General features: G+C 53.8%; 7 protein-coding genes across 7 annotated transcripts; 3 read left to right on the top strand and 4 right to left on the bottom strand.

Annotated features, from left to right (window-relative positions):
- Nucleotides 1-562: 562 nt before the first annotated feature.
- Nucleotides 563-1,780, top strand: M409DRAFT_17983 (uncharacterized protein; the record flags this gene model as incomplete). The annotated part of the gene is made up of 1 exon (XM_033804302.1): nt 563-1,780. One exon carries the CDS (start codon nt 563-565, stop codon nt 1,778-1,780), a length of 1,218 nt encoding a protein of 405 aa, XP_033672637.1.
- A 165-nt stretch (nt 1,781-1,945) lies between these two features.
- M409DRAFT_17982 (uncharacterized protein) lies at nt 1,946-2,452 on the bottom strand (the record flags this gene model as incomplete). Its single annotated transcript, XM_033804301.1, has 1 exon — nt 1,946-2,452. One exon carries the CDS (start codon nt 2,450-2,452, stop codon nt 1,946-1,948), a length of 507 nt encoding a protein of 168 aa, XP_033672636.1.
- Nucleotides 2,453-3,330: 878 nt separating this feature from the next.
- Nucleotides 3,331-5,226, top strand: M409DRAFT_63348 (uncharacterized protein; the record flags this gene model as incomplete). Its single annotated transcript, XM_033815555.1, has 2 exons — nt 3,331-4,337; nt 4,389-5,226. 2 exons carry the CDS (start codon nt 3,331-3,333, stop codon nt 5,224-5,226), a joined length of 1,845 nt encoding a protein of 614 aa, XP_033672635.1.
- Nucleotides 5,227-5,927: 701 nt separating this feature from the next.
- Nucleotides 5,928-7,167, bottom strand: M409DRAFT_17980 (uncharacterized protein; the record flags this gene model as incomplete). Its single annotated transcript, XM_033804300.1, has 3 exons — nt 5,928-6,646; nt 6,717-7,041; nt 7,102-7,167. The coding sequence occupies 3 exons, from the start codon at nt 7,165-7,167 to the stop codon at nt 5,928-5,930; spliced, it is 1,110 nt and encodes a 369-aa protein (XP_033672634.1).
- Nucleotides 7,168-7,823: 656 nt separating this feature from the next.
- M409DRAFT_63346 (uncharacterized protein) lies at nt 7,824-9,218 on the bottom strand (the record flags this gene model as incomplete). The annotated part of the gene is made up of 1 exon (XM_033815554.1): nt 7,824-9,218. The coding sequence occupies one exon, from the start codon at nt 9,216-9,218 to the stop codon at nt 7,824-7,826; it is 1,395 nt and encodes a 464-aa protein (XP_033672633.1).
- Nucleotides 9,219-11,202: 1,984 nt separating this feature from the next.
- Nucleotides 11,203-13,411, bottom strand: M409DRAFT_63345 (uncharacterized protein; the record flags this gene model as incomplete). The annotated part of the gene is made up of 3 exons (XM_033815553.1): nt 11,203-12,501; nt 12,557-13,282; nt 13,361-13,411. The coding sequence occupies 3 exons, from the start codon at nt 13,409-13,411 to the stop codon at nt 11,203-11,205; spliced, it is 2,076 nt and encodes a 691-aa protein (XP_033672632.1).
- A 542-nt stretch (nt 13,412-13,953) lies between these two features.
- Nucleotides 13,954-14,543, top strand: M409DRAFT_17977 (uncharacterized protein; the record flags this gene model as incomplete). Its single annotated transcript, XM_033804299.1, has 2 exons — nt 13,954-14,199; nt 14,250-14,543. The coding sequence occupies 2 exons, from the start codon at nt 13,954-13,956 to the stop codon at nt 14,541-14,543; spliced, it is 540 nt and encodes a 179-aa protein (XP_033672631.1).
- Nucleotides 14,544-14,849: the final 306 nt, after the last annotated feature.

The following is a 14,849-nucleotide window of genomic DNA, read 5'->3' as shown; positions in this document are numbered from 1 at the left end:
AGAAAGCAGTCGCTGTGTGGTGTTTCCGGTTACTCCAACAGGCCGCGAGAACAAACTGCTGACCGAGCCCATTGATCAGGCGTCCGGCCACGAAGTACAAATACTCGATCTTTGAAGGAAACGCAAAGACGTTCACGATCAACACGAGCTTCAGAAGGCTTGGAAGACCATCAAGCTCAACCCTGGATGAAGAAGGAGCATTTCACTTACTTCGCCCATACATTATCAGCCATAGCTGCTTGGCTACGAGACCGACACCGCCAACAGCTCGTCAGACTCCCAAATTCAGCCTCGACCAAGCCATGGCTGTTTCTAAAGCAGAAACTTACAAATGAAATAGGGTGGTTAGGGTCCACGGTCCACGGAGGCAACCCAGACCTATGGCTTAGTGAATGATAACTAATCACGCAACTCAACCCTCGCCACCTTGGTATTTCACACAACCTTGCCCGCATGTATCATGCATCCATCGCATAACTCCTGCTGATCGGACGAGATCTGTCATCTGCATCCTATCTCTTACGTCCGTTAACATCCCCCAAAGCCGAGATCCAAAATCACAATGCCTGAGTCTGTCGAAAGACGCCGAGAACGGGCCCGCGTCGCGCAGAGGAGGTCGCGGGCGCAGCGCAAAGCGACATTGGAGACGCTGCAGGCGAGAGTGCAGGTCCTGACCAAAGCATTGGAGGATATGACAGAGCATTGCCTGGGTTTTAGCGATGTGGTGATTTCGGCTGTGCGGAAGGATAATTTCGACTTCTTGCGGCATAATGCCCAGCCATTTATGAAGAAGATTCTGAGCATTGCGAGTACGGTTCTGGATGAGGACTCTGACGAGGAAGGGGCCGACCGGACAGGAGATATCGACAATGGTGAAAATATGAAGGAATCGACTTCTCAGCGGTATGGGATCGCAACACCGCCGGATGAGCAAGTTCAGGATTTGACAGCGGCAGATGCTACTACGCCGACGCAGCTTGACTTTCTGCCGCAGCAGTCAATATCGCCTCAACACGACCTTGTAACGGCAGAGGTGGCAAGTCGACGGCCTGTCAGTCCATGCTTAGGCTATGGGATGTGGCCGAGCATGACCACGCTGCAACTCGACGAAGACATGCCGCCATTGGACCTCGCCAAATATACCGACATTCAAGGCGTCGAAGTATCATTCTCGACCGCATTGTTCTGGAACAGCATTAGCTTGGCACATGCAGTGCTTCTCGAACCGTCAACGGATCTGGTCAAGAAATTCTTCTGCTACGCAATGCGATCCGAACCATTGGACCTCATCCTCTCACGGATACATCGCAGGATTGCATTCAAGCCGGCACAAATGTCGATGTACATGGTGGACGAGATCCAGTCTCGCCAGGAGCAAATCACGCATGATCTGAGCTCTGTCTTGAGAGATCCTTCAACGATCGGAGGCACAATCTACGAAGCCAATATGATGGACCAACATCATCGAATGATCGTCGACAACATGAATCACGAAAACGATGACATCCAATCGTACATCGACGCTGCTGGGGTGGAGAAACGGCTGGCTTCATACTGGGGCATGTCTTCTGTTTCGTCGCTGTCGCCTGCTCCAGCGTGGGTCACCCAACCCGGCAAGGGTAATTCTGACTTTCCCACTCCGCCATCTACACCGTGGTATCACAGCTTCATCTCGCAACTTTCATTGAGCAGTCGGTGCATCGGCAACGGGATCGGCTTCCCGATCAATGTCGTCGACGATCTGGCTTTGCAGCTCCGCAATGCTTCGATCGTAGCTTGAGGGTACCAGCACTTCAGATGATCAAAATCTCATCTCCATGACACTCCCCGGCCAGTCCTTCTCAGTCGGGACAAAATCAGCAACAAGCGTAAATCCCTGGCTTTCGTAGTACCTAGCAAACACGTTAGCCTGAAATCCCAACCCACTCATCAAGAACAACAATACTCACTTCACCAACTTCCTCTCATTCCCCCTATAGCAATCCAAACACAACCTCCGCACCCCAACCTTCCTCGCCTCCTCCCTCGCAAACGCAATCAACGCCCGCCCCACCCCCTTCGCCTTCTGCCCGGCCTCGCGATTCGAAATCAAATACGTCAAATACACAAACGGATCCCCCTCAACCTGCCCCGGCAACACAGCCTTCACGTACCCCGCCGCTCTATCCTCCAGCACCAACCCGGCCACGGGCGTCCCGTCGCTGGTGGATTCCGCGATGAAGGCCCGACACCAGTCGCCGCTGGACCAGGGGGATTGGCGTTGCGATTTCTCGACCCACGCTTTCGTCTTCGCGGAGGACTCTGGGCGGGCGGTGCGGATCGATTCGGTGCCCCATTGGCCGGCGCCGCCGTTGGCGGAGAGCCAGGGGATTTGGGATTCTTGGAAGTCGATAAGGAGGGCGTCGTCGGAGGTGGAGAGGGTGGCGGGGCGGATTGTGAAGGGGGATGACATTTTCTGATATGTGGTTCTTGAGGAGATGGGAGGGTGAGGTGCTTAGAAGAGACTGTAGCTTCGAGAAAGGGGAAGAGAAAGAGATAGAGAGAGATCTTGGAGCCTGGAAGAAGTTGCTCGCGTGTCCTTCGGATTCTTGTTATCGTGCTGTGACTAGTTCGTGCCAGTTCCGTTCAAATGTTGTCGGAGTTCGGAGTTCCCATGGAGTTCGCGTGCCTCAGGCGTGTTTCTGGACCACGCGTGACGAACTCTGATGAGAAGCGGTCAGACTTCGATCACCACAGGTGCAGTCCCACCTTGATGGCGATGACATTACGTGAGATACAGAGCCCCGCCGGCTCCAGATTACTTGGCATCATGTCTGGCCAATGAGATAAACTAGAGTCAGACAATCTGCCGTTGCGTCGTTTGGCCAGGCCGTTGCAATCAAGCAACTGCCAAAGAGCTTGGTTTCATTCACTTCACCACCACCTCTTCTTGGCAATGGCATCGGTATCGATATAGACCTTGCAGGTGCAGAGAGACGCAGCCATCACGGTCATCCATCAATCGTCCACGCTGCCGTGTCACTGATCGCTTCGAACAGTCAGCGCGGGGCAGGACTAATGGCATCGAATCTGGCCTTTTTCGCATCGGGTAGTCTCGGGCAGGCGTGCCAAATCGCAGCCCGCCTCCGCCATCGACTGCACCTCACACTTCTTTTACCTCGTCCATCCAGTGCCATTGGCTGTCATACGCCCTCGGTACGACGCCGCTCACCTCTCACATTGCAATAATAATATCATCTCCCCTGTGAGCCTGTTTCTCTCCACTACTACACCTGAGAGAATTGCAGAGGAAGAACGAGGAAGACATTCGGCCTTTCCACCGACATCAACATGAACTGCCCTTCGCGGACAGACCCCGAGGTCCCAGACGACTTCAATCAAAACCCCAACCCATTGGCCGCCGACACCACCACCAGAAGTGACCTGGGCAAGGTCGCCAGCGCCCGCGTCCAGCACGACCACAAGGTCGACAAACAAGACGGACCCAACGTCGAGCTACGCCAAATCGGCGGCCCCAGCGACACAGACGGAGCCCGTCGCCGCAACTTCTCGAGCGATGGACCCAGGGACAACGATTCCTCCATCGCTCGCCCGCGGTTTGGAGACCGGATGTTTGGGCGCATCAAGCTGCTCAACAAATCCGCCCCGGCGAGACGCACCATGCACGGCACCATCGAAGAAGATGACCTGTCGCCCTCTCGCCCGCCTCCAAGCCACGCCCCGCTGCCACCCCGCTGGCAGCAACCCTTCCTCCGCCTCAGACGCGCCGTCTGGAAATACATTCGCTTCATCGGGCCTGGCTTCATGATTGCCGTCGCCTACATCGATCCGGGAAACTACGCCACCGATGCCGCTGCTGGAGCCTCGTACCGCTTCCGTCTGCTCTTCATGGTCCTGCTGTCCAACATCTTTGCCATCTTTCTGCAGTCGCTATGCATCAAGATGAGCACCGTCACGGGACTGAACTTGGCGGAGATGAACAAGGCGCACTGTCCCCGCTGGTTGAACTACGTCTTGTACTTCTTCGGCGAGGCCGCCGTGATTGCTACGGATATTGCTGAGGTTATCGGCTTTGCCATTGCGTTGACGTTGTTGGCGCCCAAGCTTCCTATCGTTGCGGGCTGTGCCATTTCGATTGTGGATGTCATGTTCATCCTCATCTTTTATCGACCGGATGGGTCGATGAAGGCGTTGAGGTTGTTTGAGTGTTTCGTTATGATGCTGGTGCTAGGCGTGGCGATTTGCTTCTGTTATCAGTTAACTTTGATCAAGAACGCCACTGTTGGGGAGGTCTTCAAAGGATACCTTCCTTCCAACGCAATCGTCGAGAGCCCAGGGTGAGTCACTCGTAATGCACGTGGAGCTGCGACTTCTAACGTACTTCACAGTCTGTACCAAGCATGCGGTATCCTAGGGGCCACCGTCATGCCGCACTCACTGTATCTTGGCAGTGCTCTGAACCAGCCTCGCCTCATGCACTACGACATCAAGCACGGCAACTACCACCAACCAGAAGACGACGACGATTCGGTAGTCCACGACAAATACCGTCCATCCCTCCAAGCCATCCGATCCTGCATGAACACATCCATCATCGAACTAGGCGTCTCTCTCTTCACATTCGCCCTCTTCATCAACAGCGCCATCTTGATCGTCTGCGGAGCCTCCCTGTATTCTGTCGACGGCGCCGCCGACGCAGACCTCTTCGGCATCTACGACCTCCTCCGCGAACAACTCAGCCATGGCGCCGCAACCGTCTTTGCCGTCGCCCTGCTCCTGTCAGGCTGCTCCGCCGGAATCGTCTGCACCATGGCCGGCCAAATGATCAGCGAGGGCCAACTAAACTGGAAGCTCAAACCCTGGATCACTCGTCTCCTCACACGATCCATCTCCATCGTGCCCGCCATCATCGTCGCCGGCACGATCGGCAAGCAAGGCCTGTCACAAGCCCTCGTGGGCTCCCAGGTCGCGCTGAGCGTTATCCTGCCCTTCGTCTCCGCGCCTCTGATCTACTACACCAGCCGCAACAAGTACATGACTGTAGTAACCTCGGCGAGCAACATCCGCATGGGCGACCTAGATGATTACGATCAGCAAGGCGGGACGCATTCTATTGTAAAGATGAAGAACCACTGGGTCACATCGGGTTTTGGATTCGTGATTTGGCTGTTGATTGTGGTCATGAATGTGGCGAATATTGTTTTGACTGGATTGGGCAAGAACTGAGTGAAAGAATGAGGTGGAAAGGAAAGGAAGGGGAACGCTCGACTGATCCCTGATTCTCGTGGTGAGACGGGATTGGGCTGATGTCGGGTGATTGTTATGAGATTATGAGAAGATGCGAGTATTTTTTGCTTTTCACGAGATGGAGTTTATTGGCTTTGAAGAAAGCACAGCTGAGCTGACATCGACGACATTATTATCAAGACAGAAAGACGATCCTTATCCTGGAAGAAAATACTACCAACACTCTCTCCAAAAAAGAACCCCATCTCAATCCCCATCAATCCTCCCCAGCGGTCCAGGGTGCTGGTCGATGTCAGTGTTTTCTTAACTGATCAGTTCAATGTTCAACTGCCTGGATGGCTCATACAAAGTCTTCTCGAGCACTTCCAAGCTTTACTATCCTGCACGCTCTGATTTTATATCCACAGAAAAGCACTCGAGGCTAATCCAAGGCTAAGTTTCGCTCTCGTGTCCGTGTACTCTGCATTGAAGCTCGGACTTGGATCTCCCCCTTTCGACATCGCAATCAGCAGTCCAATCCGAGTGGATCAGCTCATCAAGCTCCATGTCCTTATCGGAAGGTAGTCGGCAGCTCCTTCCTGCAGAAGCTGACCGCCAGGGTGCACCCGCCTTCAACAGCATTCCCTCAACAGTCCACTTGCAAAGGGATGACTTTGACAGACTCCTCATCGACCGTAACTTCAGCCTTCTTCACACTGCCGACAAGCCCAAGCCGTCCACTCATGATACCTAGGCTCGAGCTGCGCCTGCACAGCATCAAGCGTCCACCTCGCCCACCCACGCATCCACCACGAATTCTCCTGCAAACGAAAGAGAACCGCAAAGTGCGCGAGGATGACGAGAGCCAGCTGGTCGCGGTTGTAGAGTAGGTCAAGAAACGCCGGGCGAACGGTAGCGACCCAGCTTAGCGTGTGGTTGACGGCGGAAATCTCTTGCTGGCGGATATAGTGGTGGACGTTGACGAAGACGGTGTGCAACTCATCAACCGCTTGGAGGTATGCTTCGTGCAGGTCGTCATCTTCGGGGACTTCCTGGCGGATAAGGTCTTGGATTTGAAGAACCTCGGCGACGCCACGGCCGGGATCCTTCTTCCTATCTACGCTCGTGAGAATCGGGGCGAGTTCAGAGGAAAGAAGACGGATCCAGTTGCCTGCGACGCACGCCTGAGTGCCCTTGACGAGCCGGAACCAGTGGCAGAGGTCGCCGATGGGGTCGGATGGGGGATGGATCTGAGCCATGCCGAGGCTGTGGATGACCAGGACCCCGGACAAGGCGAAGACGGCGGTCGCGGCGGCGGGATCTGGGTGTTCGATCTGGTAGCGGAGGCCGCTGATGGCGACATCCATGTGCGATGAGCTCTGCATGGTGAGTTCCTCGCTCTCGGCGGGATAGATGCCCGCTAATAAAGCAGACATATCATCAACACGTTGGACGAGAAGACGGTTCTTGGAGGCGGGAGAAGTACTTACCACGATGAATCGCCGCAACCGCCAGAATCCCATGCAGCACGAACGGATGGCGGAACCCCATCTCCACCATCTTCACCTGCCAGATATCGCCATGAGCGGGAACCTGCACCGTATTGGCGGTGTTCGTCGTCCAGAAATGCAAGAGTCTCAAGTCGGGGATGTCCAGCTGTGCGGAAGCAGAAGAAGAGGCCCCATTATTGCTACCGCCAGTCTGCAGCGTGCTGGGTGTGCTTGGAGATGGTGAGGGGGCATTGGGACCCGGCGCCCAGGTGCAGTCCAGTTCGAGTCTGCTGCATGCCCTGCATCGCGGGCGAGTTTCGTCGCACTGGAGATTGTACTTAGTCGTGTTGCTGGTGGGATGTTGGGAGAAGAGGCGTAACATTACCTTCACGTGACGCTTCTTGCACTGCAGACACCCCTTTCGCGACTTGGTATGCGTTTTGCGGACCATTGTCGCTGGCAGCGGCGAGTTTGCGTCCAAGTAATCTGGCGGCGAAGGATCCATATACGACCGATACGAGTGGGTGTCGAGGTGGACTAAATGTGGATTTGGGTGGCTCCGTGGGAGTGAGAAATCTTTGTTCAATGCCGTTGAACTCCGTTCAATGTTTGGATGTCAGCAGCAGCAAGGTACCTGTTGAATATCAGTGCCAAGTGGCTTAAAGAGAGTCACAGATGGTCGCACTTCCTTTCCATTCACCTGATGAGGAAAATGAAAGCCAAAAAGTCTAATTCTGCTGCCTGGCTGCGAGACCCAACCCGTCGGGCGAGAGCGACGGCAAGGGGCATCATGTCTTCACTAACCACACATATCAACTCCACAGCCTCAAAATAAGTAAACAGGTCTTCGTATTCTGCACATACAATGTACCTATTTCTATCTCTCCCCAAAATTCACAATATCCACAAAGAATGCAATTCTCGTCCCTTCATCATCGTCATGTGTCGATCTTGCTTTCGCCGCTGGTGTAAAGTGCCTCTTGTCCTCTCTTTGTGTGCCGTACTCCTCAAGATTGTATTGAACATGAAGTGAAATTGTGCTTCGCAAGCTCTAAGCCGCCATATCCACAAGGAAAAGAGATCTTGCGTGACCATAAAGTATGGCATCTACAAGCGGTGCCCACGCCCCTTGAGATGCTTGAGAGCATGACCGTGGCGAGCCTCCAGGGCAGCGGCACGAGCAGCAGGTGTTGGGAGGTCTCGAGCCGTGACGGTGACGTACTGAGTCTCGTAGACGACGTTGTTATTGGCGTTCTTGTCGCCATATGCAGTCGCGGTGATGGCGACAGGTGAGGTAGCAAGAGTCGTGGGTGAGGCTGAGGAAGATGGGGCTTCGTACGCTGGTGCAGATCCGGCAGAGCTCTCTGGGGCTGAGGAAGCTGAGGAAGCTGGTGCGGAAGAGGCAGAGTATGCTGGAGCAGAAGAGCCGCTGCTACCACTACCGCCACTAGATGCCGAACACTTATCCGTAGCCTCTCCCAAAGCAGCAACCGCCATCTTCACCGCGGGGTTCGTGGTCTGAACCGGGTTGCAGCCAGGGAGGTCATTGCCAGGGGTATCGACATTCTCGTCGAAAGTGACCTTCAACTTGCAGTCGGCGGCCTTGGTGTCGAACTTCTTGAATGTCGGGCAGGTGCCAATATCTGCATTGCCGTAGTAAGGGGCGGGGCAGGACTTCATGAGTTCAGGGATGGCCCCCTCGTCCCAGCCGTTGAAGAAGTCCATGTGCCAGCCGAAGCCAGTAGAATCACCTTGGGCGAGGACGAAGGTGTTGGGCTTGACTTGGTCCACGACTGAGTGAAGGTCGAACTGGTTCTCGATGAAGATGTGTGGAAGGCGGATGGGATGAGAGCTTGGGCAGGGACCACTCTGGACATCGCCTTCTGGGTAAGAGTAGTGCGCCGACGGGTTGGACTGGTCGAAGTCCTCGCCGTTCCAGCAGTGTGGATAGTGGATTGCGCCATTGAAGCCCGGGTAGGCATCGCAGTCGCTGACATCGGTTGGGAAGCCGCCCTTGTCGCCTTCACTAGAGCCGCTGGAAGAGTGGCACATCCATTGAGTGATACCCTGAGATCCAGCGTCGCTGCCGGCGGCACGCTGGAATGGGTTTCCAGCGACCATTCGGTATCCCTTGGGGAACTCGAACGGGTCGGCCTTCTTGTCGGCATCGTTGCCGACGTCACGGTAGTAGAGCTTGTGGCCACTGGTTGGGACTCGAACGTATCCAGTACCGTTGGCAGACTCCATGTAGAGTGCTGGATGCCAGTAGGAGCTCTTGTCGGCGCCGTTCCCATCACCGCTAGCATCGCCGACGGTGGTACATTCAGATGCCTGAAGAGCGTCGTAGCTGAGCTCAGAAGTAAAAGCCGAGGCACCAAAGATCTGGTGCACGTGGGCACTGATGGTATCAGGAAAGAGGATAGGGTCGGCTCGCTCCACGGCAGTGTCGTCTCCTCCTGGAGTGTACATCACAAATTGGGCAGCAAACGCCGTTGATAGCATGGCCGCCGAAGCGGCGAGAGTCGTAATCTTCGCCATTGCGCGCAGCGCTGTTGTTGGATCGATTCTTGGTAGAAGATGCTCTCGGTGCTTGGAGAGTTGTCGTCCTTCGAGAATGGCTGTCGAGCCTATGTAGCCGCACGTGTGCGTAGTGAACGTAGGGTAAAGATCGTGTTATGCGTCACAAGCGCAAAAAAGGGGGTGGCTGTCGACCTTGCGACGTTGAAGATGGCGAGTTGGGGAGAAGTCGTAAGCGATTGCAGGGAATGGAGGGTATATGAGGAGAAACGAATGTAGTCTAGCCGGCCAAGCGACTCGATGATGAAAGTTGTTGGGTAAGAAATGAAGAAGAGACAAAGACAACAAAGCTGAACCGCGTGGCGAGACCTTCAACCGATGCCCACAAAGCAGGGAAGATTGGAGGCATTATAGGCCAAGACCATAGCCTCTCGGACAAAGACTACCCAAGGAGGACCTCCTCCACTAGGGAGTGGTCTGGGAAATTTAGGAGGCTAGGCAATGGTGTAGGCGAGTGCTTGCATCGATCGACGGCCGGTAGTGCTAGATTGGTGTCATTCTGATGTAAAATGGCGCCCAGGACATGCGCTTGGAAAGATCAGGTTCGTCTGCGTCTGCGGCCAGAGTTTCAACCTGCAGCGCGACAGCGGGTCTTGCAATAGCCGTCCAGTAGGGAAGGAGGTCCGCCGCCACATAAGGAAATTTTGATTAAGAGGATGTGTTCTTGCAGTGGCTGCCGAGAATGTGAGTGAGCGCTAATGCAAGACCTTGGCTGGGTAAGTGGTGAATAGGTACCCGCACCCCTGACAAGGCTGAGCTGTGGTGCTTCGTGAAACGCTGGGCGAGAGCATATACACGTGGTCGCGACAATGGGCGGCGGTTCTCTGTATCACCTGTCGCCCGCTATAATAAGGACATAGACAATCCGTTTGACAGTGCGACAATGTCTTCCTCGTAGTGGTGTCCTCACTGACATTTTATGTCGCGATGAAAATGCATTCCGTCGTCAATGGCGCGTACAAAGCGAGGAGACGCGGTCGAATCAAGGTTCAGGAGTGGTGTGGCTTTGGCGTGTGGAGGATCGCCAAGATCCACCCGTTCTGGTTTCAAATCCACATGGTCTGTCACGCAAGATCTTTTCCAGCCGTCTGGTTGGCGGGTTGCCACGGAACGGAGCGGCAATGGCGAACGACGTGGTCATCGAAGATAATATGTATCCCGTCTTTGTCCAAGGGAAAAGGAGAATGTGAAATTTCTGATCCATCTTTTATCATGGCCGTGGCAAGAGGCTGTCGATAAGAAAGTCCGCATGACTTGATGCACCGGCACGCATCGTCGTGTCCGAGACGCTGTGGCACAGCAAAGGCTGACAGAGGACCGCTTTTTCAGACACGCCTCCAACGGCTTTCTGGTCCTGTCACCACATGTCTGTCGCAGAGCGAATCCTTCAGAGCCGCTGATCAAAGCACACGTCTGAAAGACTAAAGGCCCACTCTCTGGGTGATTTGCGGGCCTAAACAACGATCGAGACTCTTTCGAACTGCTGAACAGTGCAACTTGGGGCAAGAGAAACAGGGCATGTCTCCGAACTTGGTTGAGGCTCCGAAAATGCACCGTCTTGGACAAGAGCCACCATGCACGTACTGCGTGCGTACTGGTTCGTGGCGAAGTTGTCCAAGAGAACTTGGCAGCTCGTCGCGTTCTCCACATGGCATCGGCTGGCATCCACGGCCCGAACTTCATCTCGCCGCCAGCGAAGCGGTCGTGAAAGGAAGAGAATTCCTTACTCTTGAACGCAAGAAAATTTGATTGGGAATGCTCGCAAGACAAGATGGTCATTATTCGGCTGAGTAGCGTTGCCTGTATCTGCGTCCATCCAATCATCAGTGCATTTCATTCCAACACACTCAACTGTCCGAAGTGGAGGGTATCATCATGTACTGTCGTTCCCACTTCTCGCTCGAGCCCCTCAAGGCATAGGTAGTGGTTCTGGGTTCTGCATGAGCATCTGGTCCCAAAACAGCCAGTCAATGTCCGCATTCATGTTTTCCATTGGCCCCAAGTTCATATTGTTGTAGCCAAGTACAGGGTTGTAGTTAATGTAGTTGGCCGCAGGCATGTCGGAGGATGCGTCCAAGGAAGGGTCGAACACATTGACGGATTGCTTTGGAGTTTCCGTATTCTGTCTCGAAGCTTCTCGTCGAGTGATGGCTTCTCTGAGACTCGTGACGAAGGCAGGCTCCGGAGTCGGGTACAAGTTGTTGGCCTGCATTGCATCCCATGACTTGATCGTCAACCGGTTGAGTGCGATGTCGATCGAGCGCTTTTGCACAAAGAGCTCAGGATGTACGCTGTAAACGAGCTCGACTTTCGACCACAACGCTTCTGGCTCTATTACACAATCAAGCTGTCGCGCCTCTTGCAACATGGTGATTAATGGATCCCATTGGAAGAATTGTCTCATGTGCCAGTTGAAGCGGTCCAACGAAGCGTTTTGTTGCACGGCTAGGTCGTGACCAAGTACTTTCTCAGCCATGGCATACAGCTCTTTCCTCTCCTCGATGCTGATGCCTTCTGAGGTTTTGCCACGAGGACGACGGATTCTCAAACGTGCAGAATTGATGGCGCCTCTAGCCATAGCGATGCAAAGGACCTGGATTGGAATGGAGATGTCGCAGTAGCGGACATACTTTTCTTCCAACATGTTCTCCAAGTCTCGTAATGCCTCCTGAATTTCGGGTATGTCCCTTGCATCCCACACGACTCCCCAGTTGCCGTTGTTAGGGCCTAGTGCTGGTCGAATCTTCTGATGGAACCTGCCGATTTCAGTACGAGCAAGAATGAAGATCATGCTAGTTGCGCCTTTTCTCTCCACGGGAGGTGTCTCCATGCCGGGCCAGATATCTTCATCCTCGAGGTTGAGAGGCTGCTTGGTGTCCCATGAGTCTGCTGCGATGGCTATACCGGTGCCTGAAAGTTGTCCAGAGAGACCGTCCAAAGGTAGAAGTTGCCAGAAGACCCTTCTACGCATCTGGACGTCGAACGGGTTGAGGCCTAGTTCTTCGCCGTCTCGATGTAGGCCCATCCGCTGTGCGATTCGCACTGCAATTCCCGTCAATATCCAGAATGTGTGCGGGTCGTAGTCGTTGCGCATCGACAAAAGTAGCAACATGTACGCTTGTAAAACCGCAAGCTCAGTAGTTCGCAAGAAGTGTACTCCCACTAATGCCTGTCGCGTGGCATCATGGTACGTCTTTTTCATATATCGCTGAAGTTTGTTAGCATCTAAACCGTATTTCTCGAAAGCAGTCATTTCCACGCACCCATTGAGGTCCAAAAAGCGCCACACACTCCTTTTCTGAGCTGGCGGAGATGGCAAAGTGGTAAATTGAAAACAGTAAACATTCGTTCACTTTCGACATAGTGCTCGGATTCGCAGAAGAGCGTTGCAACATCTCCAAAGTGGTAGGCACATGGACGATCTTGACAATCGGATCGATGTTCTTGAGGTACTGCTTCCAGAGCTTCATTGCGATATCGTAAGTCGGGTGGAGGTCCAGCAAGCTTGGGCAGTGCGCCGACTGTCCCAGAAAAGCAGCAGATACCGGATCGACAGCCTCGACAGTCGTGGTGACGGGCGCTTGCTGTTCATAGTTGTCTTCTTCGTCGGACGAAGGGTGGAGATCCTCGCCTAGTGTTCTCCAGATATTGCTGTCGATATACCTGGTCTTGCCAGCGCCTTTGAGCAAAGTTCCAGTGCTCTTCTTCGGTTTCACAGTAGCAGAAGATTTATCTGTCGCAGTGCCAGTCCCAGGTGACGCCTCAGAAGGCGAGTTCTCCAGATCGCTAGGCGGCAAGATGCCATTCTGCTTGAGCAACTTCTCGTACTTATCCACGCGTTCCTGGAGCTCATCGACAGGTTTTCGCTTGCGCTTCCTGGGGGGTGGTTCCTGGTAGTAGCATTCTTGCCTGGCTTTCTTGCAGGTTGAACATGGAGGCCCGGTCTTGTCGCATTTCACCTTTCTCCTGGCGCAAGTCACACAGGTAAACTGCATGTGAGGTTCCTCTTCGGCGCCATTTTGCAGGGCGGGAGAGGCATTTGCGCTCGCCGCCGGGGCGATGGGTACCAGACGGGGAGGCTGCTGCTGCTGCTGTTGAGGTGGTTGTGTGGTGGTCATGGTGTCCTCCGTTCGGTTGTGGGACAGAAACATCATCCTAGCAGAACGCCAAGTCTTCTAGGATTCTTGGTTTGGGGCGTTCACTTCGAGCGAGGCTTTAGCGCTGATTTTGGGCCATTTCTGGGCATTTGAGTGACATGTGATAGGCCTTCAGGATCTGTTGCGACAGCTGTTCAGCTGAAGAAAGAGGTCCATTGCGCGTTTCCTCTCGTCGCCCGCACGAGGTTCATTGAAGGAACGACAAGGTTGAGTCGGACCGAGCCGCGAGCTTATCCACTTCTCATTCGCGTCGGTCGGCATCCAGACGACATCCCGTCTCGTAGTCGTGACGTTACCACTACGTGAAGTATCAAAACACCACCATCGCGTAAGGTATGATCGATGGTTAGACGACAGGTAAAGGTAGTAGAGCCTGAGCTCTTCCAATGCTTTTCAGCGCCATGCTCTCTCGACGAGCTCTTGTAATTTCTACTCGCATTCTCGCAAAGACGAGCCATCAACAACGAGCTCTATTACGACCCTTTTCGACGACTCCAACGATCATGGGCAAGGACTCCAACATGTCGAAGGACCCGCCGAAGCACCAGATGTACTACTTCAAGGACCTGGCTTCGGAAGTAAGGTCTTTTAAGCAGTTCAGGAAGGTTTTGCATACCGGACTCTACAGTCAATTGGTAGCGATGGAGATCCCGGTTGGAGGTGACATTGGCGATGAAGTACATACCGTGGATCAGGTCTTATTGTTCACGAGTGGCGAGGCGAAGGCAATTGTTGCTGGGAAGGAGCAGGTGAGGATCGCCAACATGCGTCAGTGTAGAACAATGCTGAGAATTTCCAGAACGTCAAAGCGTCCGACGTGGTTGTTGTTCCTGCCGGTACCCAGCATCAGTTCATCAACACTTCAAAGACACAGCCACTGGAAGTCGTCACGATTTATAGCCCCGCGGAACACGATCCCCAAACCGTCCACAAGACAAAAGAAGAAGGAGATGAAGAGGAGGAGAGCGGCAAAGACGAGGCTCCAGAATGGTCGCAAAAGCCAAAGGACTACAATGAGCAGAACGAATTGGTCAAGGAGAGTGGAGGACCATACAAAGATGGTGATGATGGAAGACATGAGAAGTCAGGATGAAAGTCCCTGTACAACACGTCAATGAGAAAATACATCACAATTCACGAGACATGATGTGGAAGAAGTTATTCAGACAGCCTTTCCCATTTTGTGTTACTCTACAAACCATGAATCTCATCCAATCCCAAAACAGAACGCAGCAGAACAGATGCCAGTGGCTCTCAGCATGTGTGAGATGAGCATGACACGGCCATGTCGACGGCCGGCCCAATTCTCAGAAGGGGACTTGTTGTAAGAATTGTCGAAAGAGTGTCAGAAGCGAAAAAGGTGGTGGTGGTGGTGGTGGTACAGGGTCGATGGTGATGC

Source organism: Zasmidium cellare (assembly GCF_010093935.1).
Source record: "Zasmidium cellare ATCC 36951 unplaced genomic scaffold M409scaffold_4, whole genome shotgun sequence".
In the NCBI taxonomy this organism is placed as follows: Eukaryota; Fungi; Ascomycota; class Dothideomycetes; order Mycosphaerellales; family Mycosphaerellaceae; genus Zasmidium; species Zasmidium cellare.
Note: the sequence above shows the minus strand (reverse complement) of the source record. Positions and strands in the feature narration are given on the sequence as shown.